General features: G+C 52.6%; 2 protein-coding genes across 16 annotated transcripts in view; both read left to right on the top strand.

Moving 5' to 3' along the window:
* The window catches only part of LOC123369342 (maestro heat-like repeat-containing protein family member 7), a 1,253,347-nt gene that overhangs the window by 65,146 nt on the left and 1,163,108 nt on the right, over window positions 1-25,093 (top strand). The gene's annotated exons all lie outside the window — the stretch shown is intronic.
* LOC123369352 lies at window positions 932-24,954 on the top strand. Of its 6 annotated transcripts, XM_045014860.1 has the most exons (19): window positions 932-1,115; window positions 2,173-2,322; window positions 2,957-3,111; window positions 3,490-3,634; window positions 6,943-7,038; window positions 8,186-8,327; window positions 9,270-9,486; window positions 10,468-10,582; window positions 10,978-11,067; window positions 11,668-11,808; window positions 17,592-17,687; window positions 18,395-18,499; window positions 19,164-19,299; window positions 20,061-20,155; window positions 20,641-20,748; window positions 21,553-21,702; window positions 23,807-24,069; window positions 24,331-24,429; window positions 24,807-24,954. In XM_045014860.1, exons 7-16 carry the CDS (start codon window positions 9,416-9,418, stop codon window positions 21,652-21,654), a joined length of 1,059 nt encoding a protein of 352 aa, XP_044870795.1. In that variant the 5' UTR covers window positions 932-1,115; window positions 2,173-2,322; window positions 2,957-3,111; window positions 3,490-3,634; window positions 6,943-7,038; window positions 8,186-8,327; window positions 9,270-9,415; the 3' UTR covers window positions 21,655-21,702; window positions 23,807-24,069; window positions 24,331-24,429; window positions 24,807-24,954. The 6 variants fall into 6 exon arrangements, with proteins under 6 accessions (XP_044870795.1, XP_044870796.1, XP_044870797.1 ...); XM_045014861.1 differs by lacking the exon at window positions 2,957-3,111; XM_045014862.1 differs by lacking the exons at window positions 932-1,115; window positions 2,173-2,322; window positions 2,957-3,111 and adding an exon at window positions 9,594-9,816 and having other exon boundaries at window positions 3,176-3,634.

The raw sequence follows: 25,093 nt of genomic DNA, 5'->3' as shown, positions 1-25,093 counted from the left end.
TCCTTGTTGACCCCTTCAAAGAATTCTAGTAGACTGGTGAGGCATGATTTCCCTTTATAAAAGGCATGTTGACTCTGCCTCAACAAATTGTGTTCACCGATGTGTCTGATAATTCTGTTCTTTCCTATAGTTTCAACAATTTGCCTGGTACTGAAGTCAGGCTTACCAGGGATCACATCTGGAGACTTTTTAAAAATTCACTCTCACATTAGCTATCTCATACAGAGGCCAATTTAAACGCTAGGTTACATACCACAGCACTGCACATAAGTCTGTCTGGATGTCTCGTCATAGCTGCAACCTTTGCACCAGGCAGACAATTTACCATGCGGTTCTCCCAGTCATCACAAACCCAATTGCTTATATGTCTATTGACTGAATCCCCCATGTCTATTTCCTGGCTTCTCTTTGTAAGTGGGGTTCCCGCCTCAGGAGGGGTAGCCTCAGTGTGAGAGGACATCATGACTTCATCTGGAAGGTGGGTCCCAACTATGGGATCATCTCCCTCTGCTCCAGCTCGATGTTCTCCTTCCCCGAAACTTTCACCCTCCTCAGCAGCACAGAGGCTGTCAGACTGGGGGTGGGACTACTCTACTGCATCCCTAAAAGTCTCCTCTATGTACCTCACTGTCTCCCTTGGCTCCACCAATTCAGCCCCTCTGGTCTCCTGGTCTCCGAGGGCCAGTAGCTCCTTGGGCCAAATGCCCACATATGCTACCTGCCCACAGGGCTGGTAATCGTACATGCTGCATTCAGTGCAATCAACTGGAGAGCCCCACGCTGCTGCTGCCCTTCTGCCTGGTTTATTTTTACTCTTCCAGGGGGGTTAGTTTGTTTAGTTTGGGGGAGGGATGGGGGAGTAGGTTATTGGCCTGAGTTTACAGTATGTTTGTTAGATGTACTTGTCTCTCACACACCCTCTCTAAACTTCCTTGCAAAACTCTCGTTTGCTAACCGAAGGTCTGACTTATATTGCCTGTTGTCTGTTTCCCCTCCCTGGGTCAGCCAAAATGCTGGTGAAGAACGGTGCAGAGTATCAGCAGCTCCTCAAGGACAGGCAAGCTGAGAGAGCCTTCTGGGTCACCTGGTTCACCAACACCAGCAATATCACATCGGTAACTACAGTCAGTGCTTCCTGGGATTGTTGTGCCCAGAGTTATCAGGAGTCAGAAATTAACACCCTAGGAGTCAGGGGGAAGGGACAGACCCAGGCATGTGACTAACCCCATCCGCTGGGACAGAGCCCTGCCTATGGCCCACTCCACCTCATAGAATAATAGACCTCAGGAAATTATCTAGTCCAACCCCTTACCCAAAGCAGGACTAACCCAACTAAATCATCCCAGCCAGGGCTTTGTCAAGCCTGACCTTAAAAACCTCTAAGGATGGAGATTCCACCACCTCCCTAGGTAACCCATTCCAGTGCTTCACCACCCTCCTAGTGAAATAGTGTTTCCTAATATCCAACCTAGACCTCCCCCACTGCAACTTGAGACCATTACTCCTTGTGCTGTCATCCGCCACCACTGAGAACAGCCGAGCTCCATCCTCTTTGCAACCCCCTTGCAGGTAGTAAAGGCTGCTATCAAGTCATGTGCCCCAGCCCCCGAATCATTTTCATTGCCCTCTGCTGGACTTTCTCTGATTTGTCCACATCCTTTCTCTTGTGCGGGGCCCAAAACTGGACGCAATACTCCAGATGTGACCTCACCAGTGCCGAATAGAGGGGAATAATCACTTCCCTCCATCTGCAGGCAATGCTTCTACTAATGCAGCCCAATATACCTGCCTACATGACACATCCCAAGATGCACTGGGGCTCATCCAAACCTGATCCCAGGTCCTTGTCAGGTTTGCTGGGAGCTTCCTCAGAGATTAATGCAATAAAAGGCATCATTGCTTCTGCGCACAAGCGCCAGCCCCTGCTGAGCACTAGAGAGTGTATGCATGCTGCGCAGTATTGTGCCCCCGTGCACTGCCACGCTGGCCTCTGCCATGCATGACAGCTTCTGATTGCTGGCTGGGTACTGTGCTGCCCAGGTGTAGTAACCCAGGCCTGTCCCGGTAGAGTGGGGTTTGCCTGCACTGCTGGCCGGGCCAGTCCTGGCTGCATGGCCACTGACCGGATCCACCCTGGGCAGCAAAAGGGGTTTCAGTGGCAGTTTGTTTCAGATGTCTGGAAAGTACTTCAAGCCGTCGGAGTGCATGGACTTTCTCCTCACTGCTATCAACGGCATGAGAGACACCAGCGTCCATGACTCAGTGGCGGCCAGGCACATGGTGCATGTGATCCTGGAGGTCCCCGGCCCAGGCTTGGTGAGGGTAACAGCTGCAGTGAGAACACCCTGCTGGGGGAGCCCATCCGTGGGAGACTCTGTCTCTGGGTGCTAGGCATTATTGTGGGGCAGTTCTCTGGCCTGTGAAATGCAGGGGGTCAGTCTAGGTCAGGGGTCAGCAACCTTTCAGAAGTGGTGTGCCGAGTCTTCATTTATTCACTCTAATTTAAGGTTTCGCGTGCCAGTAATACATTTTTATGTTTTTAGAAAATCTCTTTCTATAAGTCTATAATATATAACTAAACTATTGTTGTATGTAAAGTAAATAAGGTTTTTAAAATGTTTAAGAAGCTTCATTTAAATTGAAATTAAAATGCAGATCTCCCCGGACCGGTGGCCAGGCCCCGGGCAGTGTGAGTGCCATTGAAAATCAGCTCGCTTGCTGCCTTCGGCACACGTGCCATAGGTTGCCTACCCCTGGTCTAGGTGATCACCATGGCCGCTTGTGACCTTGCAGTCTATGAATCGATAGGCCGGGAACTGGTGCTGTGCTCTAGGCCTGGGGCTGGCGAAGAGGATCTGGGAGGGCAGATGGCTCTCAGGTGCAGCAGATCCCTGGCACCCCAAATCAATAGCAGTGTGAGGAAGCCAAGGCCCCCATCTCCCCATCTCCCTTCCAGGTGTTGGAGGCTGTGAGGAGCATTCACAACAACCTGGACTCCATCAGTGAGCTGCTGGCCCGGCAGGAGCTGCTCAGGGCCCTTCTCCTGCTGGGCTACTAGTACAACGAGTAGGTGGTCAGAACCCTGCTGGGCTGCTCACTGTCATGTGACAGGTACGGGGCTGGGGCTACCACCACTTGCACTCTGGGTCCCCCGGATTGGTCACACTGCCAGGGACATGGGAGTGCAGAACCTTCTAGTGATCATCTGCTCCCTGCAGAGCTGCTGCTTCTCCTGGAGGGTTTTGCAAGATGGCTTGCCCTGGAGACAGGCCAATGTGTAAAACCCTGTACGGCATCCCTTGGCCTCCCCTGGGGCTGACATTCAGACCCAGCCCCATGCAGCCTGCACCAGCCAACGGGGCCCTTGCTGGAGCAGGAGGGCAAGAAAGGGCCAACGGTAGGAGAAGACCCAGCAGGCGTGCCGTTGCCGGAGGGTGCAGGAGGCTGGCAGGGCTCTGACCAGGTGCCATTGGCTCTCTCCCTTTGCAGCGTTGCTGCAGAGATGTGGAAGATGCTGACATCCCAGCCCAAGACCACAGGAAAGGTCCTTAGGGAGCTGGTCAACAGGCTGCAGGAGCAGCCGCAGCGCCGGCATCACGTCTCTCAGAGAGAGGCTGGCGTCGCCCCCTTGGCCGTAAGTACCAGCCCCTGCAGCAAGGGAAGGAGCGCTGTGTGTCCCCATAACGGCCTTAGGGTGTCTCTCAGTCTCCCACGGGGTATAGTCATTGGGCCGAAGAGAGAGCGTGACTCTAGCCAGTGCTATAGTCGAGCCGGAACATGCCGAAATGCTCTCCTGGTGCTATTGAGCAGCACTCATAGAACCACAGGGTGAGAAGGGATCGCAAGGTCAGCTCGTCCAGCCCCTTGCCAAGATGCAGGATATGCTGTGTCTAACCCACCCCGGACAGATGGCTCCAGCCTCCTTCTGAAAACCTCCAGCGGAGGAGTTTCCACAAGCTCCCTAGGGGTCTGTCCCATTGTCCTACTCTTCTTACAGTTAGAAAGTTTCTTCTGAGGCTTAATCTATATCTGCTGTGCTGTAGTTTGACCCCAACGCCTCTTGTCCTGCCGTCTGCGGCAAGAGAGAACAACTTTTCTCCATCTTTTTTTATGGCAGCCTTCCAAGTATCTGAAGACCATCATCAAGTCCCTCATTAATCTCCTCTTTTCCAAACAAAACATAGCCAGTTCCTTCAGCCTTTGCTCATATGGCTTGTGTTCCATCCCTCTGATCATCTTTGTCACTCGCCTCTGGATCCTTTCTAGTTTCTCCACATCCTTTTTAGACATTGGTGACCAAAACTGGACACCGTACTCAAGCTGAGGCCTAACCAGCACTGAGTAGCGGTACTATCGCCTCCCATGACTTGCATGCTATACCTCTGTTAATGCAACCTAAAATTGCATTTGGTTTTTTTGCAACAGCATCGCATTGCTGACTCATGCTGAGGTTGTGATCCATCACAGCTACCAGATCCTTCTCAGCTGGTTATCCTCCATTCTGTATCTGTGCATTTGCTTTTTCTTCTCTAAATGTAGCACCTCACATTTGTCTTTGGCGAATTTCATTTTGTTGTTTATAGCCTTGTGACGCAGTAGGGAGCGGGGTGGATTGACCTGGGAATGTCATTTAGTTTTACTGGGACTGTCTGCATTGGGGATGGGAGAGCAGGGGATGACTTTAGGTGAGGGACGAGCCAGTAACGTGAGCCAGGCAGGGGGGTGGGACTAGTCGACACTTTTGCCCAGGAAACTGGACAAAGGGAGAGGGGAAGAGCAGGAGGGGGAGAGAGCCTGCTGGAGGGGTTTTTGGTTTCAGTTTTGGGCTGGCTGGGAAGAGGCAGAGAACCCCAAGTCTGGGGTCTAAGATCCTTGCACCCTAGAGGGTCCTGGCTGAGGGGTCCTGGTTGTACCTACATGCCCTCCTTGCGACTGTGTTCCTGTCGTCTAATAAACCTTCTGTTTTACTGGCTTGCTGAGTCATGGTGAATCGCAGGAAGTGGGGGGTGCAGGGCCCTGACTCTCCCACACTCCGTGACAAGCTCGGTCCTCCAATTTACCATGATCCCTCTGAATTTTAGCTCTTTCCTCCAAAGTATTGGTGACTCCTCCTAGCCAAAGACCAGCTGGCATGAAGTCTGGTTAGTGGATGTCGAAGAAGAGGGATTTTCCTTGTTTGTCCTGCCATGATGGTTAGCTTGGATGCCTTATCTGTAGCAAAGTTTCATCAAGGTCTCTCCATAGCAGTAGGGTGGTGGTAGTTTTCTGTTTCTCCTTATGGACCTAGCTGAGAGTCCAGATTAACATCTCTGCCAATGAAGATAAAGGAACACAAAGATTCAACTGCATGTGAGGTAGCTTTACAGCTTTCAAAAGAAGCAGAAACCTCAACTTTTGAAGTTGAAGTGGTTAACATGTCAAAATCAGAACTTGACACAACTGTGCAGGTAAAGCAAATGGCATATTACATTTAACTGAATTCCAAATTCTACATGGTGTAGATATTGGTATCAGTCTTTGTTCACAATTCAGTGCTACAGACATGCTAGACCCTATCTTGTCTGCAATGCACTGAAAGCATTGCAAATGAGGAATGTGCGCTCAGATGCCAGAGAGTGACGGAAAGATAGCCATGTCTGTTGATGAATCAACTACTCTGAGCAATGAATCAACAGTTAGAATCTATTTAAAATGTGACACTTTGAAGGATGATGATCCTCACTTCATGTTTCTTGATCTGATTGCATTTCCACATCAGACGGCTTCAGGCACTGTAGATTATGAGCTGAAATGTCTCAATAAATTAAATTCTGATTACAATTACTCTTGTAGCATTTGTGAGTGATGGTGCTAGTGTTATGCTTGGCAAGAACTCTGGCATAGCGAGCTGTATTGTGAAGAAGTACCCAATTGTTCTAGAGAGGTAGTGTGTGAATCACAGGTTGGATTTGGCAGCTGCTGAAACATTGAGTGAAGTAAGAGCTGTAAATCACTTGGAAATTGTTGACAAACTCTATACGTTTTACAGCCGGTTACCTGAAACCAAGAAAGAACAATGTGGATGAGCAGCTGAGAAAGATTGGGGGTATCAAGTTCCTATTGCACTGTATTTGCTGCCTGGCATGGGCTCGCTCAGTAACAAGAGACTCGCTCTGCACACAGGTGCGCGGTGACCGAGGGGTCAGTCGGCTACTTCTCCACCCTGCGCTGCCTGGCAGTAAACTGCTTCCTGCGTGGCTCTGGCAGACGTGGCTGGGCAAAGACAGCTTCCGCCATGTCTATCTGCAGCGTTGGTGTAGCCCTGTCAGGCCCAGCACATGAGAGAGAGAAGGTGAGGGAGGGAATGTCTTTGGTTGGCCCAGTGTCTGTGAGTGAGAGAGAGAAGCTAACACAGAAAACTCCAACGCTTGTCTTGGGCCAACCTAAGATATTCCCTCACCCACCTTCTGTCTCTCATCACCCAATATCTGGGCACATGAGGAAGGCCACCGACCCCACCAACGCCCTTCTTTGTCTGCAGTTCTCTTGCAGCCCCAGCGCTGCATGCTCGGAGCTGGCCTCGTGGAAGGGCTCCCTGTCGAGTGATTAAGGGTTTGGGTCTCTAGCACGTAGGCCACACAAATCCAAAGAGTCTGAGGGTGAGCGTTCGCTTGCTCCCCCCTGCATCCTCAAGCATTCAGCCATCAGGGCCGGCTCCAGACCCCAGCACGCCAAGTGCGTGCTTGGGGCAGCATGCCGCTGGGGACGCTCTGCCGGTCGCTGGGAGGGCGGCAGGCGGCTCCGGTGGACCTCCCGCAGGCATGCCTGCGGAGGGTTCATTGGTCCCGCGGCTTCGGTGGAGCATCCGCAGGCGTCCCTGTGGCACTGGTCTAGTTAGATTTGTAAATGGAGGATCAGTCCTTGCCCACCTCGATGATGTGGTGTTTGTGTTTCCTAAGCCAGGGCCATGGTTTTGATCCGTTTCCAGGAGCGTAACTGGATTTTCAGTGAGCTCATGGCCATCCTCAACTGCAGGGACGATAGGCGTTCTTCATTCAGGTGAGCCTCACCGGTGGGTGAGGGTCGTGAGAACAGCCCCAGCCCAGCGGTGACTAGGGCATGGGGCTGACCTATGGCCAGGGGTGACAGGTTTGTAGAAATTTTGGTGGTGCTCAGCAGAGCCTGCCCCTCCAAACTCTGCCCCGCCATACTCTGCCCCCCACCTGCCTAAGGCTCTGGGAGGGAGTTTGGGGGGGAGGGGGCCTGGGGTGCAGACTCTGGGAGGGAGTTTGGAGGCCGGAGTGGGGTGTGGGAAAGGGGTGGAGGGGAGGAGTTGGGAGGGTGCGGAACTTACCTGGGTCTCCTAGGCAGGGCGGGCTGGGCGGCCCCCATGTGCTGCTACCCTCAGGCACTGCCCCCACAGCTTCCTATTGGCTGCAGGGGCATTTGAGGTGAGATACAGACCCACCCCACCCAGGGACCACAGGGAGGGGCTGGCAGCCATGTGGAGCAAGCAGGCAGGAAGCCGCTCAGCTCTGCTGCACTGCCAGTGGTGAGTGGGGGCATCGACCTGTTTTAAATGGGAGGGGGAGAAAGGTGGGGCCAAGGCCCATGGTGCCCAGGCACCGCAGGCCCATAGAACTCGCCGTCCATGCCTATGGCCAGGAGAGGGGTGGCCCTGAAGGCCCTGGGGGTGGGTGGGTGCGCAGGGGCAGGGAAAGCTCCTACAACCCTAGGGGTGGAGTCACTCAGTCTGGGCATTGTTACCTGTCCCAGCTGGTGTCACGGGGCTGGAGCAAGGTTCAGGGTCAGGTGTCTCTTGTTCCCCAAGGCTCAGTTCCATAGAATGGTCCCTTGTGTGACCTCGGCCCTCAAGCCCCCTCTGACGTCCGTGTGCCATGCGCAGGCCGGGCAGCCGCCTGCCCATCCACGGCCAATTCACCCTTTGGAGCACAAGGCTGCAGACCCCCAGCTCCGCATGCAGCTGTCCTTAGTGAGGGAGCAGGGCAGGCCTTGATCTCAGCTGGAGCCTTGAGGGGCCGTCGCGCTAGAAGCATTTCAGTGGGGACCACATGGTGACCAATTGTGGTGCCCGGCATACAGCCCATGCCGGGTCCGTGGCCAGTGGAGCTAAGGGCCCCGTGGCAGAGATGAGTTGCAAGAGGCCAGCCCCGTTCTCTAGCTTGTTTCACTGTTGGTGTGTTAGCTCCTCCAGTGCCCTGACCTCGGCAATGAGCTGGAAGACGCCATTGTGGAGGAGATGAGCAGGCAGCTGAGAGACCCCCAACACCGTGGTGCACTGGCTGGCGCTCAAAGGCCTCCTCAACCTGGCCCTTTGCCCAGAGAAGGTGAGAGGGGAGGAGGGCTGGGGGATAAACCCAGAACCGCAGGGAGCTGCTGCAGTGCTGGGGTCATTGAAACCTTCCCAGGGTACATGGCCCTGGCCTGGAGTCAGAAGCCCTGAATTCTATTCCTGGCTCTGCCACTAACTTGCAGGGTGCCCTTGGGCAAGTCCCTGCCTGGCCTTTGTCTGCTGTTCTGCAGGGCAGGGCCTGGCTCCTGCGGGGTGCATCTCTAGGTGTTTGGAGCATCTGGCATAGCCGGGCCTGATTGTGTCTGGGGTCTCTGTGATCCAAGAACCCTAGCACTAGAGTAGCAGCAGAGCTGCAGACTCTAGACCCCGAGGGAATGCTGGCGACACCAGTGATCAGGGATGCCTGGACAGAGCCATTTCACTTCAGTTAGGAACCATTTTTTCCTACAAATCCCTTTTAAAGCCTCATATATTTTAGCTGTTGACGTCACGGCTCTGTCCCGTAGCACTCGCTCCTCTGAAGAGCTCTGGAAGGGCCTTTTGCTGCTAAGATCTCATAACAAGTTTGATACACACAGTATAGTGAAGGCAGAGAAAACCCTTGGGGCTTAAATACACAGATCTGGCAGCCTGGTAAAGAGGTGACAATCTGAAGGCAACTCTCGCGGGTCAGTCCGGTTTATTAAACCCGGATTATGACTAGATCAGACACGGAGAGGGTGTGACTGTAATTCTCTTTGTTATACACCATTCCCATCATTCCATGTGCCTCAGCCTGGTTTTCACTTGCTTCTAGTTCATTTTCCCTTCTGGAACCGGTTAGCCTGTATTTGACACATTTTTTCCCTGATGCTGGTTGAGATTTTGTGGGGCTGTCTTTGAAAGGTTCAAAAACCAAATACAGAAATGATTGAATCTGGCTTTTAGTAACAGACCAACCCTAGAACTAGTGTGCAAAATCGGCTTCCTCCCCTAGGCTGGGCTGTAAGGACTGAGACTCAGGAGAACCCAGCCCTGTACGAGATCCTCCAGGAGCAGGCCTGCAGGCAGAAGATGAAGGAGCTCTTCCCTTAGCTCTACATCGCTCTGCTTTTCCACATCACCTACACGGTGGAGCCGTCCATGCAGAACATTGCTTTGCACCAGAGGGTTCATAACCATGAGGACACGCCCAGACTCCTCAGCTCTGTCAGGTACCGCCAGCCCGACACCCAGCCTGGGTTCTGCACCGTCGCCCGCAGGCACGCGGCAGGGCCTGGCCTGGGCTCGCTCAGTAACAAGAGGCTCGCTCTGCACGCAGGTGCACGGTGAAGGCCATGAAATCCTTGCTTCGATGTGCTGGCTACGGGGACCAGGTCACCTTCATCCTGAAGCAGGGCGGCTGGGACATGCTCATGAGCTCCGACACGCACAAAGGCATCTGCCTGCTTGCCTGCTGGCTGGCTGCTGGCTGCCCAGAACTGACCACAGCACCAGCTCCCCTCCCTGGGCCCAGGACACGGCCACATTGCCTTCCCTGCTGGGTGAGATGTGGCTCTCAATCGCCTGTGTGGAACAGGCCGCAGCCTCTGTGCTGTTGACCGAGGGGTCAGCCGGCTACTTCTCCACCCTGCGCTGCCTGGCAGTAAACCGCTTCCTGCGTGGCTCTGGCAGGCGTGGCTGGGCAAAGACAGCCTCCGCCATGTCTGTCTGCAGCGTTGGTGTAGCCCTGTCAGGCCCAGCACATGAGAGAGACAAGGTGGGGGAGGGAATGTCTTTGGTTAGCCCAATGACTGTGGGTGAGAGAGAAGCTAACACAGAAAACTCCAGCGCTTGCCTTGGGCCAATCTAAGATATTCCCTCACCCACCTTCTGTCTCTCATCACCCAATATCTGGGCACATGAGGAAGGCCACCGACCCCACCGACGCCCTTGTCTGCAGTTCTCTTGCAGCCCCAGCGCTGCGTGCTTGGAGCTGGCCTCGTGGAAGGGCTCCCTGTCGAGTGATTAGGGGTTTGGGTCTCTAGCACGTAGGCCACTGGGCATTTTAAGCCAGCAGGAACTAGTCCGTGCCAGCTGCGCATGACTAGTCACCCGGGATCTCCTGTCCTGTGGCACTGGTCTGGTTAGATTTGTAAATGGAGGACCAGTCCTTGCCCACCTCGATGATGTGATGTTTGTGTTTCCTATGCCAGGGCCATGGTTTCGATCCGTTTCCAAGAGCGTAACTGGATTTTCCACAAGCTCATGGGCATCCTTAACTGCAGGGACGATAGGCGGCACATCCTGGCCATGGCATTCTTCATTCAGGTGAGCCTCACCAGCGGGTGAGGGTCGTGAGAACAGCCCCGGCCCAGCGGTGACTGGGACATGGGGCTGACCTATGACCAGGGGCAGCAGGTTTGTAGAAATTTTGGTGGTGCTCAGCAGAGCCTGCCCCTTCAAACTCCGCCCCCCACCTGCCTAAAGCTCTGGGAGGGAGTTTGGATGGGGGAGGGGGCCTGGGGTGCAGGCTCTGGGATGGAATTTGGGTGCTGGGTGCAGGCTCTGGGAGGGAGTTTGGGGACAGGAGGGGATGTGGAGGGTGGGGGTGCAGGCTCCGAGAGGGAGTTTGGGGGCCGGAGTGGGGTGTGGGAAAGGGGTGCAGGCTCTGGGAGGAGTTGGCAGGGTGCAGTGCCAGGGCCATGGTTTGGGACCGTTTCCAGAAGTGGTCCTGGATCTTGCACCAGCTGATGGCCATCCTCGTCACCAGAGACAAAAAGTGGCACATCCCTGCCATGGCCTTCTTCATTCAGGTGAGCCTCACCGGTGAGTGAGGGTTGTGAGAACAGCCCTGGCCCAGCGGTGACTGAGGCACGGGGCTGACGTATGGCCAGGAGAGGGGTGGCCCTCAAGGCCCTCGGGGTGGGTGAGTGAGCAGGGGCAGGAAATCCCCTAGATCCCTAGTGGTGGAGTCACTCTCTCTGGACATTGTGGTGTTACCTGCCCCAGCTGGTGTCACGGGGCTGGAGCAAGACCCAGAGCTGGATGTTTCTGGATCCCCCAGGCTTAGCTCCACAGCCCTCAAGTCCTGTCTGACTTCCTTGTGCCGTGCACAAACAGGGCAACCTCCTGCCCATCCATGGCCAATTCACCGGAATCCCCCCACCCCCGGCTCTGTGTGCAGCTGAGCCTTAGTGAAGAAGCAGGGCAGGCGTTGATCTCAGCTGGAGCCTCAAGGGGCTGTTGCACTAGCAGCATTTCAGTGGGGCCCACCCCGGTGACCAATCACAGTGCCCAGTGTACAGTGTAGCCCATCCCAGGCCCATGGCCAGTGAAGCTAAGGACCACATGGTGGAGATGAGTTGCAAGGGGCCAGCCCCGTTCTCTAGCTTGTTTTGCTGTTCGGGTGTTAGCTCCTCCAGTATCCTGACCTCAGCAATGAGCTGGAAGATGCCATCCTGGACCAGATGAGCAGGCAGCGGAGAGACCCCAATACTGTGGTGCGCTGGTTGGCGCTCAAAGGCCTCCTCAACCTGGCCCTTCACCCAGAGAAGGTGAGAGGGGAGGAGGGCTGGGGGATAAACCCAGAACCGCAGGGAGCTGCTGCAGGGCTGGGTCATTGAACCCTTTCCAGGGACATGGCCTTGGCCTGGGAGTCAGGAGCCGTGGCTTCAATTCCTGGTTCTGCCCAGGGCTGGCTCCAGGCACCAGCATTCCAAGCTGGTGCTTGGGGCGGCATTCTGCAGGGGGCAGCAGTCCCCCTTGTTTTGCCCCCAAGCAGCGCGCCGAATTGCCGCCGCGGGCGGAGGGGGGGGGCAGTCCGTGTGCCCTTAGGGCGGCAGGCGCATTTCCGCGGCAGCGGCAATTCAGCGGCAGCTTCTATGTTTAGCTGTCCGGGGCGCCTTCAGCTAAAGAAGCTGCCGCCGAATTGCCGCCGCCGCGGAAATGCGCCTGCCGCCCTAAGGGCACAGGGACAGCCCCCCCCCGCCCCCCAGGCCCAGGGCGGCAATTCGGCGCGCTGCTTGGGGCAGCGAAAACTGTAGAGCCGGCCCTTGTTCTGCCACTGACCTGCTGGGTGATCTTGGGCAAGTCCCTGCCTGGCCTTTGTCTGTTGTTCTGCAGGACAGGACCTGGCTCCTGCAGGGTGCGTCTCCTTGCCCTTGCTTTTTCTTGCTGAGTTTTCCAATGTCTGGCACGTATTTGGATACTTTAAGCTGCACACAGGCTTCTGAGTGATCACTTGTTAACCGGCTCCGAGAGGGACAGAGGACAGATTTTGTGTGTGAAAATACCTGTTCACACAGGTATGTGGATCCAAATGCTGAAAGCATTGCAAACGCAATTTTCGTCAAACAGTTAAATTTCACTGGCAGGGATGTCCAGCAGGTCAGAATAGAGGCCCCATGATCTCTCTCGGTGGCTTCAAGTGCGCTCTGCAGATCCACAAACTTTGATGTCCACAATTCTGAGCTTTTTAACTGAATGAGTTGCATTTCGAAATCTTCAACACCCATCCACTGAAATACAGACAAATCCAAGTCACTTTCGTTGAACTTTTCAGATTTAATTAGAAAAGAAAGCATTGGGCCAAATCGCTGGAAATCTTGAAATCTGTCAGAAAATTCTGATTCCAGTTCTTGCATGTACTTTCCAATCTCATCGACATTGACAGTGCAACATGTCGATAGCTCTTTTATGAGTTGGAAATAGCGGAAAGTAGAAGTTTGAATATCCCTGGAAAAAACTGCTAGTTTCACAACAAATGCTTTCCAGGCTTCATAAAGATCCAGAACTGTTTGCCCTGCACCCTGGAGACAGAGGTTGAGTTCGGGTTAGGTGAGCGGTGATGTCAGTTAGAAACATGAGCTTACACAGCCATTTGTCATCTTCCAGTTCGGGGTAGTTTTGTTCTTTTTCCGACAAAAAGGCCTTGATTGCATCAAAACCGTTTACAAAGCACACCAAAACCTTGCCACCACTTAGCCACCGAATGTTGCTGTGAAGTGGGATGTCGTTATAAGCACTGTCCATCTCTTCTAGTAGTGCTTGAAATTGTGAGTCAAAGCAAATCGAGCAACAAGGAAATTCACAATTCGCACCACTGTATTCATCACATTATTAAGCTCTGAATTAGAAATTTTAGCACACAGGTTTTCTTGATGGATGATACAGTGAAATTTGACTGTTGGATGGCCAATTTGATCTTCAGGCAACTTTACAAATCCCTTCTGTTTTCCAACCATGGCAGGAGCACCATCTGTTGTCACACAAAATATTTTTCTGATGTCAACTCCTCGTTCTTCAAAATGGTTTACAAAACTTTCCAGTATATCTTCCCCATTTGTTGTGCCATGCAGGGGTTTTAGGCAACAAAGTTCCTCTTGGATTTCATTAGAAGCACACTATCTTGCAACAACTGCAAACCGTGGAATGTCGTTTATATCCACGCTCCCATCAATTGCAACACTAAAACTATGTCTTTCAATGCAGTCATCTGCTTTTCCTTAATGTTTTCTGCCATTTCACTTATGCATCTCTCAACTGTTCTGGCAGAGATGGGCAGTTCTTTTATTCTAGATATGATTGTATTTTTATTTGGCAAATCATTGAACAAAATCTCCAAACTGCTGAGAAAAATTTCTTTTATATATTCCCCATCTGTAAACAGCTTTCTGTTTTTTGCAATGTACTGTGCAATCTTGTAACTTCCTTTTGTAGCTTGATTTTTACTTACACTTAAGCTTTTAAAAACACTGCTTTGCTTCTCATAGGCTGCTACTGCCTTTTTGATTGATTCAGTCTTGTCTGCTTCATCAAAAAAAGTTTTCTCGTGCTTCGTTTCAAAATGTCATCGAACACTTGACGTGCGACAAACAACACTTCAATAACAGAAAGCACAAATAGCACAGTCCTTCTTTTCAATAAACCCAAATGCATCTGTCCAAGCAGGCTGAAATGATCAGACATCTAGCTTCACTTTCTTAGGAGCTGCCATTTTGTCAAATGTTCCCTTCAACTCTCAGTGGGGCAAAAAATGGCGATAGAAGGCAGGCACAAGGTCAAATGCAATGTGGGCTGAGATAAGCAATTTTAAGATGGGGGTGCTGAGCTGCAGCCCCTCTTCCCTTGTGTGCAACCCTCACTGTCCCAGGCTGGGAACAGTGGGCCACAGCGGGGAAGCTGCAGAGCAGTGATCCAAGGCCAGAAGAGCCCAGGGTGGCCTGCAGGGACTCCAGGCCAGAAAACAGGCTGAGCAAGGGTGGAGTCAGTAACTGGAACCCCAGATTGGCAGCTGAGGTGAGTGAGCTGCCCCGGTAGGGCTGAGCAGGGTCGCAGGCCTGGACCCTGTCTGGAAGGGCGCCTGCGCAAGATAAGTGGGGCTGCCGCAGGGGGGCGGGGACCCTGGCTGGCAAAGGGCCAGCAGCGGGAACCCCAGAGCGGCTGCAGACTGAGCGGCTCAGCCTGTCACCGCTCTGGAGTTTCAGCTGTGGGCTCCTGCCAGCTGGGGTCTCAGCCCCCTGCCAGCCTGGGGTTCCTTCCCCCAGGCTAGCAGTGGGTGCTGAGTGGGACTGGCTGAGGGTCCCCAGCTGGCAGGAGCTGGTGGCAGAAAGCGCCAGAGCGGCAGTGGGCTGAGCAGCTCAGCCCGCCCCACATGCCATTAAAAATTGGCTCGCGTACCACATTTGGCACGCGTGCCATAGGTTGCCGACCCCTGCTTTAGAGCAAGCCCTAGGTGAAGAGGGTAAGAGAAGAATTTCTCTGAGGGGTTGTCATAAACAGATAGTTAAGGGTTAATGTCTCTTTTACCTGTAAAGGGTTAAGAAGCTCAGTAAACCTGGCTGACACCTGACCAGAGGACCAATAAGGGGACAAGATACTTTCAAATCTTGGTGGAGGGAAGTCTTTTGTTTGCGCTTTTTGTTTGGGGGTTGTTCGCTCTTGGCACTAAGAGGGACCAGACATCAATCCAGGCTCTCCAAATCTTTCTGAATCAGTCTCTCATGTTTCAAACTTGTAAGTAATAGCCAGGCAAAGCGTGTTAGTCTTATTTTTGTTTTCTCAACTTGTAAATGTTCCTTTTTGCTGAGAGGATTTTACCTCTGTTTGCTGTAATTTTGAATCTAAGGCTAGAGGGGGTTCCTCTGGGCTATATGACTCTGATTACCCTGTAAAGTATTTTCCATCCTGATTTTACAGAGATAATTTTTACCTTGCTTTCTTTAATTAAAAGCTTTCTTTTTAAGAACCTGATTGATTTTTTTCCCTTGTATTAAGATCCAAGGGGATTGGATCTGGACTCACCAGGAATTGGTGGGGGAAGGGAGGGGGATGGTTAAATTCTCCTTGTGTTAAGATCCAAGGGGTTGGGTCGGTGTTCACCAGGAACTTGGTGAAAAAGCCTCTCAAGGCTGCCCAGGGAGGGGAAGGTTTTGGGGGGACAGAAAGTGATCCAGACACTAAAATTTCTGGATGGTGGCAGTGTTACCAGATCTAAGCTAGTAATTAAGCTTAGGAGTGTCTATACAGGTCCCCACATCTGTACCCTAAAGTTCAGAGTGGGGGAGGAACCTTGACAGGGGTGAATTGTTGCTTAGAGAAGCTCCTGGGGAAAGGAATCCTCATGGTAATCTGTGCAAGCAGCTTGCTACAGCTAAAGGGTGTGAAAGTGATTTAATCAAGGAAGTATCAGAGGGGTAGCCGTGTTAGTCTGGATCTGTAAAAGCAGCAAAGAATCCTGTGGCACCTTATAGACTCAAACAGACGTTTTACAGCATGAGCTTTTGTGGGTGAATACCCATATCTACACCAGCGACACCATCACAGGACCTAACCAGATCGGCCACACCATCACCGGTTCATTCACCTGCATGTCCACCAATGTAATATACGCCATCGTATGCCAGCAATGCCCCTCTGCTATGTACATCGGCCAAACTGGACAGTCTCTAAGGAAAAGGATAAATGGACACAAATCAGATATTAGGAATGGCAATATACAAAAACCTGTAGGAGAGCACTTCAACCTCCCTGGCCACACAATAGCAGATCTTAAGGTGGCCATCCTACAGCAAAAAAACTTCAGGACCAGACTTCAAAGAGAAACTGCTGAGCTTCAGTTCATCTGCAAATTTGACACCATCAGCTCAGGATTAAACAAAGACTGTGAATGGCTTGCCAACTACAGAACCAGTTTCTCCTCCCTTGGTTTTCACACCTCAACTGCTAGAACAGGGCCTCATCCTCCCTGATTGAACTAACCTCGTTATCTCTAGCTTGCTTCTTGCTTGCATATATATACCTGCCCCTGGAAATTTCCACTACTTGCATCCGACGAAGTGGGTATTCACCCACAAAAGCTCATGCTGCAAAACGTTTGTTAGTCTATAAGGTGCCACAGGATTCTTTGCTGCTTAATCAAGGAAGTTTCAGTTCCTAACAGCCAGAAATTTTCTGTTGTAAATGGATCCACTGACTTTCCTTCTGAAAGATCTAGTGTGGATAGCTTTGAAAAGGTCTCAGATGGAGTAAGAGCTGTTAAAAAAGTTAAGCAGCCCTATAGCCAAGTGGCTGTGTTTGGCCAGCTTGTTGGGAAGACAATGGTGTTGGGAAAGGAATGTCTTCATGCTGATTCTTTAAGTGAGCAGTATGTGTGGTATCCACCCATTGCAGTTTGGCTGTTCCATACTCTGCTGGGTACCAGGCCCTGCACAGAGAACTGCTAAGAGCAAGGATTGATGAGGCAGCAGGCATCCGGCCATGAACTCTTGCTAAGTGTCCCTGGAGTGATGTGAATGGGAGAGGCCAGGATGTGCTTTTTGAGTCTTGCCAGGGCTCCTGGAGAATCCTCCTAATTGTCCCCTGACTGGTGTAGCCCACAACTGTGGGAGCAGCAAAGAATCCTGTGGCACCTTATAGACTAACAGACATTTTGCAGCATGAGCTTTCGTGGGTGAATACCCACTTCTTCGGATGCAAGGTTTTTGTATTCTTGCATCCGAAGAAGTGGGTATTCACCCACGAAAGCTCATGCTGCAAAACGTCTGTTAGTCTATAAGGTGCCACAGGATTCTTTGCTGCTTCTATAGAACCAGACTAACACGGCTACCCCTCTGATACTTAACTGTGGGAGGTCCACCGGAGCTGCGGGACCGGCGACTGGCAGAGCGCCTCCCGCGGCATGCCGCCCTGCTTGGGGCAGTGAAATGTCTAGAGCCGCCCCTGTCAGCCATAAAACCGTTCTGCTCTGAAACACCAGTAACCAAATCTGTCCTCAGACCCTGAAGCACATACTGTAGCCCCATGTCCCATGACTCATGGGTGCTCCCTCTTCTTGCAGGCTCTGCACAACCACTATTCGCGGAGCCTGGACACCATCCTCAGGGGCCGGTTGACAGAGACCCCCACCATGGACAAGCTGCAGCACCTCCTGGAGGTGAGTAGAATGGGACGGTCTGGGTGGAATTGCCTCTGAACCCTGTGGGAGGGCAGCAAAGGAGAGACTAGAGGAGCCCCGTTTCCATTGTGTCCTTCCAGCTTGGACCCAGCCGGACACGCGTTCCCAGAGCTGCCAGTGCAGGGGGAAGGAGCTGGGACTGTCAGTCAGAGCTCTGCACGGTTGCATTAAGCACTAAGAGTGAGCACCAGGCCTGGCTGGGGCCTGAGAGACTGAAACCCCTGCGAGATGCAGGACATGGGCCTCTGAGAAAAGTCACTGGCTCCTTTCTAGGGAGACCCTGAGATACAGGAGGTGCCTCAGGGAATCAGCTCTTCTGTCCTAGGGACACTGCAGTTCCCAGAGGGATTGTCCTCAGGGCCATTCCATCAATCCTACCAAGGCCTTTGCAGCTGGGGTCTGGGGTTCAGGGCATGTGCCTTGATCCTGACGTGCTGTTCATGGATCAGGGGTTCAGAGCAAATAGACCAGCCCCACGACTGACCATTGTCCCAGCCTGGAGAGACAAGGAGCTTGTGCCCAGCAAGACATGGGCAGTGTCATGAACCCCCTTTTCAAGCTCTGCGACCAGGGCTCGGCTACTCCACCCTGAGCACAAAGTCTGAGCCCCTTGGGGAGGCAGTGAGGCTGGTTTGTAGAGCATGTACGCCTGCCCGCTGACCCTCCCCTGCCTCCTTCTCCCGCAGCACGTCCATCCCTCTCTCCAGTCGAAAAACACCCAGGAGAGAGCCAGGGCCGTACAGACCAGCACTGCCCTGCTCAAATTCGCCACCTCCCTGCCTGTATTTGACGTAAGTGACCTCTGACCCCAGCATCCTGCAGAGTCAGGGCTTGAGTCAAGTTCCTCATCCCATGGCTAATTGGTCCCCCCTGGGTCCGTAAGGGACTGCATTCCATAGGCCGCTGGCTGGCAGGGTCGTGCCTGGCCTCAGGGCCCTTGTTATTCTGGAGCACCTAGGCAGCAAATGCTCAGCGAGGGCCCTTGCCCTGCTCCCTTTGCTCCGAGCTCCCTTGGGGGCAGAGAGGAAGGGTAGGTCCACACTTACCGCGGGGGTCGACGCGGTGAGTTCGACTTCTCGGAGTTCGAACTATCGCATCTAATCAAGACGCGATAGTTCGAACTCCCCACGCGCTCCGGTCGACTCCGGAACTCCACCACCGCGAACGGCGGTGGCGGAGTCGACCTTGGAGCCGCGGAGTTCGACCCCGCCGCGTCTGGACGGATAAGTCAGTCGAACTAAGGTAGTTCGACTTCAGCTACGCTATTCGCGTAGCTGAAGTCGCGTACTTTAGTTCGACCCCCCCGCCCCGTAGTGTAGACCAGACCGAAGAGGGCTGTCGCTCCTCTCCTCCAGCGCCTCCTACTGAGGAGTGGGAGCAGAGCTCAGGTCCAGGGGCGCTGGGGAGCTGAAGGGAGAATGTTGATGGATTCCCCTCTCCTCCTCCTTCCACCAGACCTCCTCCGCCTTCTCCAAGGCAGGCGAATTCGTGCTGCAGCTGGGTCTCTATATATCTCACCCAGCCGATGATATCAGCCGGCAAGCCAGGGGTGGGATATGTTGGCTTCACTGGCTCCTGCTTCAGAAGAGGGGTAAGAAACCCAGCTGGGCAATGGGACCCCATGGAAACGAGCCTCTGGGAGACTAGCTCCAGCTGGCCATTGGGACGCCTCTAGAACTAAGGCCTCTCCGTTTAGACCCGCTGTAGCGGGAAAGAGGAACCCCAATAGAAACAAGGCCCCTCCTTTGAGACTCCCTCTGCTGGGCAATGGGACCCTACAGAAAGAAGCCCCCTTCTCTGAGACCGACCCCAGCTTAGATGTTGACTCTTTCTCTCCCCCTCTCTCTGAAGTAGGGAGATGAGTGTGAAAGTGCCAGGGAAATTGGCTGCTTTATCTCAGAGCCCGGCTCTGTCCCCCAGCCCACCCCATACGGGGCAGCCAGCTCGTGAGGGGACAGGAACGGAGCTATTGAGACACATGAAGGGAAAGAGCCCATCATGAGGGCAGGGGCAGGAGCAGGGACCACAGGAGACGGACACAGAGCTTGTAGGATGTCACCAGTCGGGTATCCAGGGCCAGATCCTGACTTCAGTGGGTGTGGGGGGTTCACAGTATTAAACACCCCCATTAACAGGCACCCACTCCCAGCGCACAATGACTGTAAGGGTCACATGGTTACTGTGATGGCTGAAACAAATCCCCCTTTTGGTACTAACCCGCCTGGTACGGACCCTGCGATTCCATTGGGCCATGGATGCCATGAGGGACCCTGGCCAGTGTACACCCAGAAGGAAACAGGCACTGAAAGCGGAAGGCCAAACCTCCCCAATGGGTGTGTCTTTCTCCCCCAGGGCTCAACACCAGCGAGGCACCAGAGCTGTGGTTCCGGGTTGGGCTCCACGATCCCAAGCATCCGGGGTACAGAAACCTGGCCAGGGTGGGAGAGGTAAGGACTCTCCGCTGGTGCATTGCAGCAGCTCAGGTGTGGAGCTGTGTCCCCCTGCAGTGAGTGTGTCATGGACACAGGGCAAGAGCCTGCTCCTTATTTTGAGCAAAGTATGTGAGGCTCCTGGGAATGTCCGTGGGGTGAGGTGTGGGAATGAACCAGATCTAAAAGACCCCGAACCTCTAGCGGGTGAGCTGCAGGAGCTATCGCTGCTGGGAGCAGGAGGGGTCCTGCGTTGTCTGTGTGAGCTGGGTTCCAGAGCGCGCAGACACATTCCCAGCATCTCATGCCACCTGTGGTGAATCCTGCTCCAGAAAGAGCTATTTGAGGCCTCAGTGCCTGCAGCTTCTTACTGAAGGAGGTTCCTGGTCCATGGGACCCCAAAGGTTGACTGCCCCAGGACTCTTGTCCACCTTGTGAGCCACTAGAGGGATTTAGAGCCTGGTTCTGGGCCATTGCAAGGGCTCTGGTTCTTTTGGTTTTAGGTCTTTGGCGAGCTGTTCATGGAGGACCAGAAAATATCTTTCCTCCAGGCGGGGCTGCTGGCCATCCACCTCTCCCTGCTCTATGTCATCCAGCTGCTAGAGGACGAGGTAACCAAAGAGGGATCACCTGGGGAGGGACCCCCCAGGGTCTTTCACCTCCAGGCCATTGAAAATCACTCCCATCCCATCCCCATGCGCTGACCAGGGAGCAAGGAGAGGATGACCCCAGGCAGGTGCCATTGGTCGGTGCCAGCTTGTCCCCTGAGCAGCTCAAAGCAGGGCAGGCCCAGCTCTCCAGCAAGGCTATTTCCTAACAGGCGTCACATCAGCACGACACACTGCCATTGCTCATGCGAGGGGCTGCCAACTCCCCTAGCCACCTCTGTGAGCCTTTCATCCCCCTCCGGGCCTCAGGCCGGTTCCTAGTGCTCTGGTATCGTGTTATCCCAGCCCCCACCTGCTCTGGGAGAACTGGAGGAGTCAGTCAGCAGAGGCTGCTTAAGTGCCCCATTCACCAGAGCTACTGTCCATGGCATCCTGTTAAGGATGGGGGATCCCTTGGGGAAAGGTGTCCACTTCCTCTCACCCCACGGCACTACTGCCCAAAGCCTCCCAGCCCCTCAGCTGGAGGGGGCAATGGTGGCTGAGGGGACTCTGGGGAGCGGAGCTGGATTCCTGCTGGGTTGGGAGGTAGAACCGTTCTCGCTGGGGGACTGAGAGGAGTTCATTCCACAATGGTGGGAGAGGGGATGGAAGTCACTAGAGAAGAGAGAAGATTTCGCCTCGGCGGTTGGGCGGGGGAATCCGTCCCTCAGACGTGGGGAGGAAATTTTGCTGGCTCCTGGTGCAGTTAATACCCTTCGTTCTCGTGTGTGTCCAAGTCTCTGATTGATCCTTGTTCCCTTGCAACAGGGGGACATTACAGCCAACATCATGGTACAACTATTTAACATCAGGTGCTTGCGCCAGGTCCCCAAAGCCCTGCAGGGGCTGTGCTCTGTGGGGCAGCACTGAAGACCCCCACCCCGCCTTCGCATGACCAGCTCCCACCCCCTGCCGCAGGTACTGCTCTGTCTCACTGTGCCTGGGGGGAAGGGTTGGGGGGAGCGGCCATAGAGCCCACAGCACTGAGAGAAACCAAGGCCGAGCACCTCGCTCTGAACACCCTGCCCCACCCCAACCCCTGGAGCTGGGGCCAGGCCAGATACTGGTTCGGAAGAATCAGGCTGTGGGGCTGGCCCAGAAGTGAGAGCATCCGCAGAACCAGGGGTTATGCTCAATAGCCATTGCAGTCTGGGAGGGGTGTGCTTAATCTTTTGGAAAATCCCTTGAACATGTTGAAAGTGATACATAGGAACACACCTTATATTAAAAGGCCTTGTAATGCTAATGTTGCACTGTTAATGCCTGTAAACAGTATTAGAACTTTTCACAGGAGAAAAGACATTCCAGACTTAATGTGAAAGCAGCAAAGAATCCTGTGGCACCTTATAGACTAACAGACGTTTTGCAGCATGAGCTTTCGTGGGTGAATACCCACTTCTTCGGATGACTTGCATCCGAAGAAGTGGGTATTCACCCACGAAAGCTCATGCTGCAAAACGTCTGTTAGTCTATAAGGTGCCACAGGATTCTTTGCTGCTTTTACAGAACCAGACTAACACGGCTACCCCTCTGATACCAGACTTAATGTGCTGTATGAAAAAGGAAACTGAGGCACACTACCATATTGCTTTCATGGATAAATGCCAAAATTCCTGTACTATGGACAACATTGATATCTACATTGACTTGAAGCTAATTGGGTTCCAAACAGTGGCCAGAGTTTGTATGAATAAAGTAGCTATGTTCTTTTACTCTTGGCAAGATCACATGAGACATACAGGAATCCTACTGCAAGAGCAGATCCAATCCTCTATTGTTCTACCCAAGTTTTACCTTGAGTTTGTAAAAAGATTCAGTCATGTTACTGAACATGAGTTGGGTAAATCATTTCTGTTACGCGCTGACATGGCTTCTAACCCAGAATGGGAAGCTTTTGGGATGCAGTCAGAGATGTTTGTGTCAGCTCTTCCTGCATCAATTTTGCGTTGGGGGTGTGACATTATGAGTGTAATATAATATCTCATTGAAAGGTGACAGGGCCAGAAAGAGTTAATTACCTCATAAACTGACCTGACCCATGGCTGAACTTTAGAGACTTGTTAGGAAAATATGTAAATGAATAGAACTTTGAAATGCAAGTCTGCATTGTTAGAGGTAGAAGGGTAGGTGTTTGCTCAGGTCTTGTGATATAAGCAAACAAGTCTTGTCTATTGCTATAGCTTTGATTCAAAGATCAAAAAGGGAATATTAACATTTAGGAAGATACTTGAGTGAAATAGTATTATTGTCTATATGTCTCTTTGAAGGTTGTGATAAACTGTATCTGAACTGTTTAATGGATAAATTACCCTCTGCTAATTGCCAGGATGTTTGGGAGAAGAAAAGTTAAGCCTATTGTTTTCTCAAGCCAAAAGGCTGCTGAAAATGTATAAGAACCCTGGGACACGATCCTACTTCATCTCAGATCTGCTTTGGGTTTCAAGATCCCCAGTCACTGACTGGAGTCACTCTGAATATAGACATTGGACTATAGCCTATGGACTATTTCTAAAAGGACTTTGGCAACTACAAGCTCATCTCTACTATGTATCTGAACCTCAAGAATTGAATTCAAGTCTTTATGTATATTGATCTTGAAGCTCAGACCCACAAAACCTCCCTTGGTATTCGGTAGTCTCTATGGCGGGGAGAGTTCTGAGGGAATAGAATGTTGGGGGCTGGCTCTGGCGGGAAAAGCTGGTTCTGGTTCTGGTTCTGGCCGGTTTGAGCCAGGGGAATCCAGTGTCTTACCTGTAAACAAGTCAGCTGACAAAGTTGGAGTCCTAGGGTCACAGTTCATATACTCCATGCTGGATTTCATTAAAACCAGAAGGTCCTGGGCCTAACACCCGTATATTGTGTCCACTGTGCCTAGAAATAGTAGGGAAAGGTTTCTGTATTGGGGTATCGTTTGTTTTCTCGAATACCAAGGGAGGTTTTGTGGGTCTGAGCTTCAGGCTCCTAAACCTGTCACTGATTCACTGTTTGTTTATGCTCGTATTTCTCCCCCTATTTTACCCAGTTTCTGTACCTCTGGCTGCAACCTACAGACCTTTGCACGCAGGATCAGAGGGATGTGTGCTGGGTAGAGCCCAGTCACTGGAGCCGCCAGCTGCCCCCGCTCCGCTAAAAGCCAGCCTCCCTCCTTTGGGGCTTCGTGCACCACAGCCTGCCTGAGCAGGGTGAAACACTTGGTGACTATGGGGGGAGGCTCTTCCCACCACCCCAGACCCTGGCTTCTTCCCCATATGCAGTGTCATCAAGACAACATAAGGGCAGAACAAGGTAATTATAAATTTCTTAAGTACGTTTTTTTTAAATGAGTCATTTTATGAGATCAACTCTTTCCAGCAGGAGTTAACTATTAATTTTGTGAGACAATTGAAATAAACAGGCTTTTGTTTTACTATCTAAATGTAAAGATGTTCATTCTAGGTTTCTTGCTACTATATGATCCCCTTACTCTCTTAATGCACCACAAATGTGCCTGTATTCATCACAAATGTTGGAGAAAATGCATTAATAGTAACATGTTTATTGTTTTAGGAAACTCTGTGATACAGCCTTCAACCAAGTGTCCCTGAATGATGAAATTATTGAAAGGCCCTGGCTCATATACTCACCATCACCTGGCTGTGTCTTCTGGTTTGTATGCAAATTGTTGTCTCTGAACAGCACATCTGCACTAGCTAAGAGAGGATTTGATTCATGGGATCACATTGGCAGACTTGCTGCCACACAGGCCTGGGAAAGATGAGCCGCGAAACCCCCACAAAGCCAGCCCCTGGCACACAGCTCTGTAGCACTGAGTCCCCGTACATGTGAGCGCAATCCAGCAGGGCCCTGGGCCAGCCCCACCCTCTCCCACTGCCGCTCTCTGGCAGGCCAGGGCACAGTTCACAACTTAGCACTGATCAGCTGCAGGTATCCTCGTGGGCCATGATATGGTTTTAGCAGCATTTTAAATGTTTGGGAAAAGTGAGATCTGTGCAATAGGCAACGTTGTTCCATCTGGGCACCAGTCAGCTCCTGTGCGCCAGAGAGCTCCCACAGCTCACACTGAACCAGGGACGAAGGGGGCAGGAGGTTGGAAGAGAAGGCACCAGCCTGGGACCCAGGAGACCCATGGCCATTTCCCAGCTCTGCCACAGATGTTCTGCGTGGCCTCGGGCAAGTCCCTTATTCCCTCTGTGCCGCAGTTCCCTGTCTGTTCAGTGGGGGTAGCAGCCAGGCCGTGCCTTGCAGGGGGTGGTCAGGAAAAATGCAATTGAGGTTGGGCGGGTTGGAAGAGAAGGTACCAGCCTCCCTG

Source organism: Mauremys mutica, chromosome 4 (genome assembly GCF_020497125.1).
Source record: "Mauremys mutica isolate MM-2020 ecotype Southern chromosome 4, ASM2049712v1, whole genome shotgun sequence".
In the NCBI taxonomy this organism is placed as follows: domain Eukaryota; kingdom Metazoa; phylum Chordata; order Testudines; family Geoemydidae; genus Mauremys; species Mauremys mutica.
The sequence above is the reverse complement of the archived record's forward strand: the minus strand, read 5'-3'. Positions and strand labels throughout refer to the sequence as shown.

Bases quoted from the DNA above. Each gene is read 5' to 3' on its own strand.
- LOC123369352 (XM_045014861.1), top strand. From the start codon at position 9,416: ATGCAGAACATTGCTTTGCACCAGAGGGTTCATAACCATGAGGACACG. The intron at 18,500-19,163 runs GTAAGTGACCTC...TCCTTCCACCAG, and splicing joins CCTCCCTGCCTGTATTTGAC to ACCTCCTCCGCCTTCTCCAA. The intron at 20,156-20,640 runs GTAAGGACTCTC...TTTTGGTTTTAG, and splicing joins ACCTGGCCAGGGTGGGAGAG to GTCTTTGGCGAGCTGTTCAT.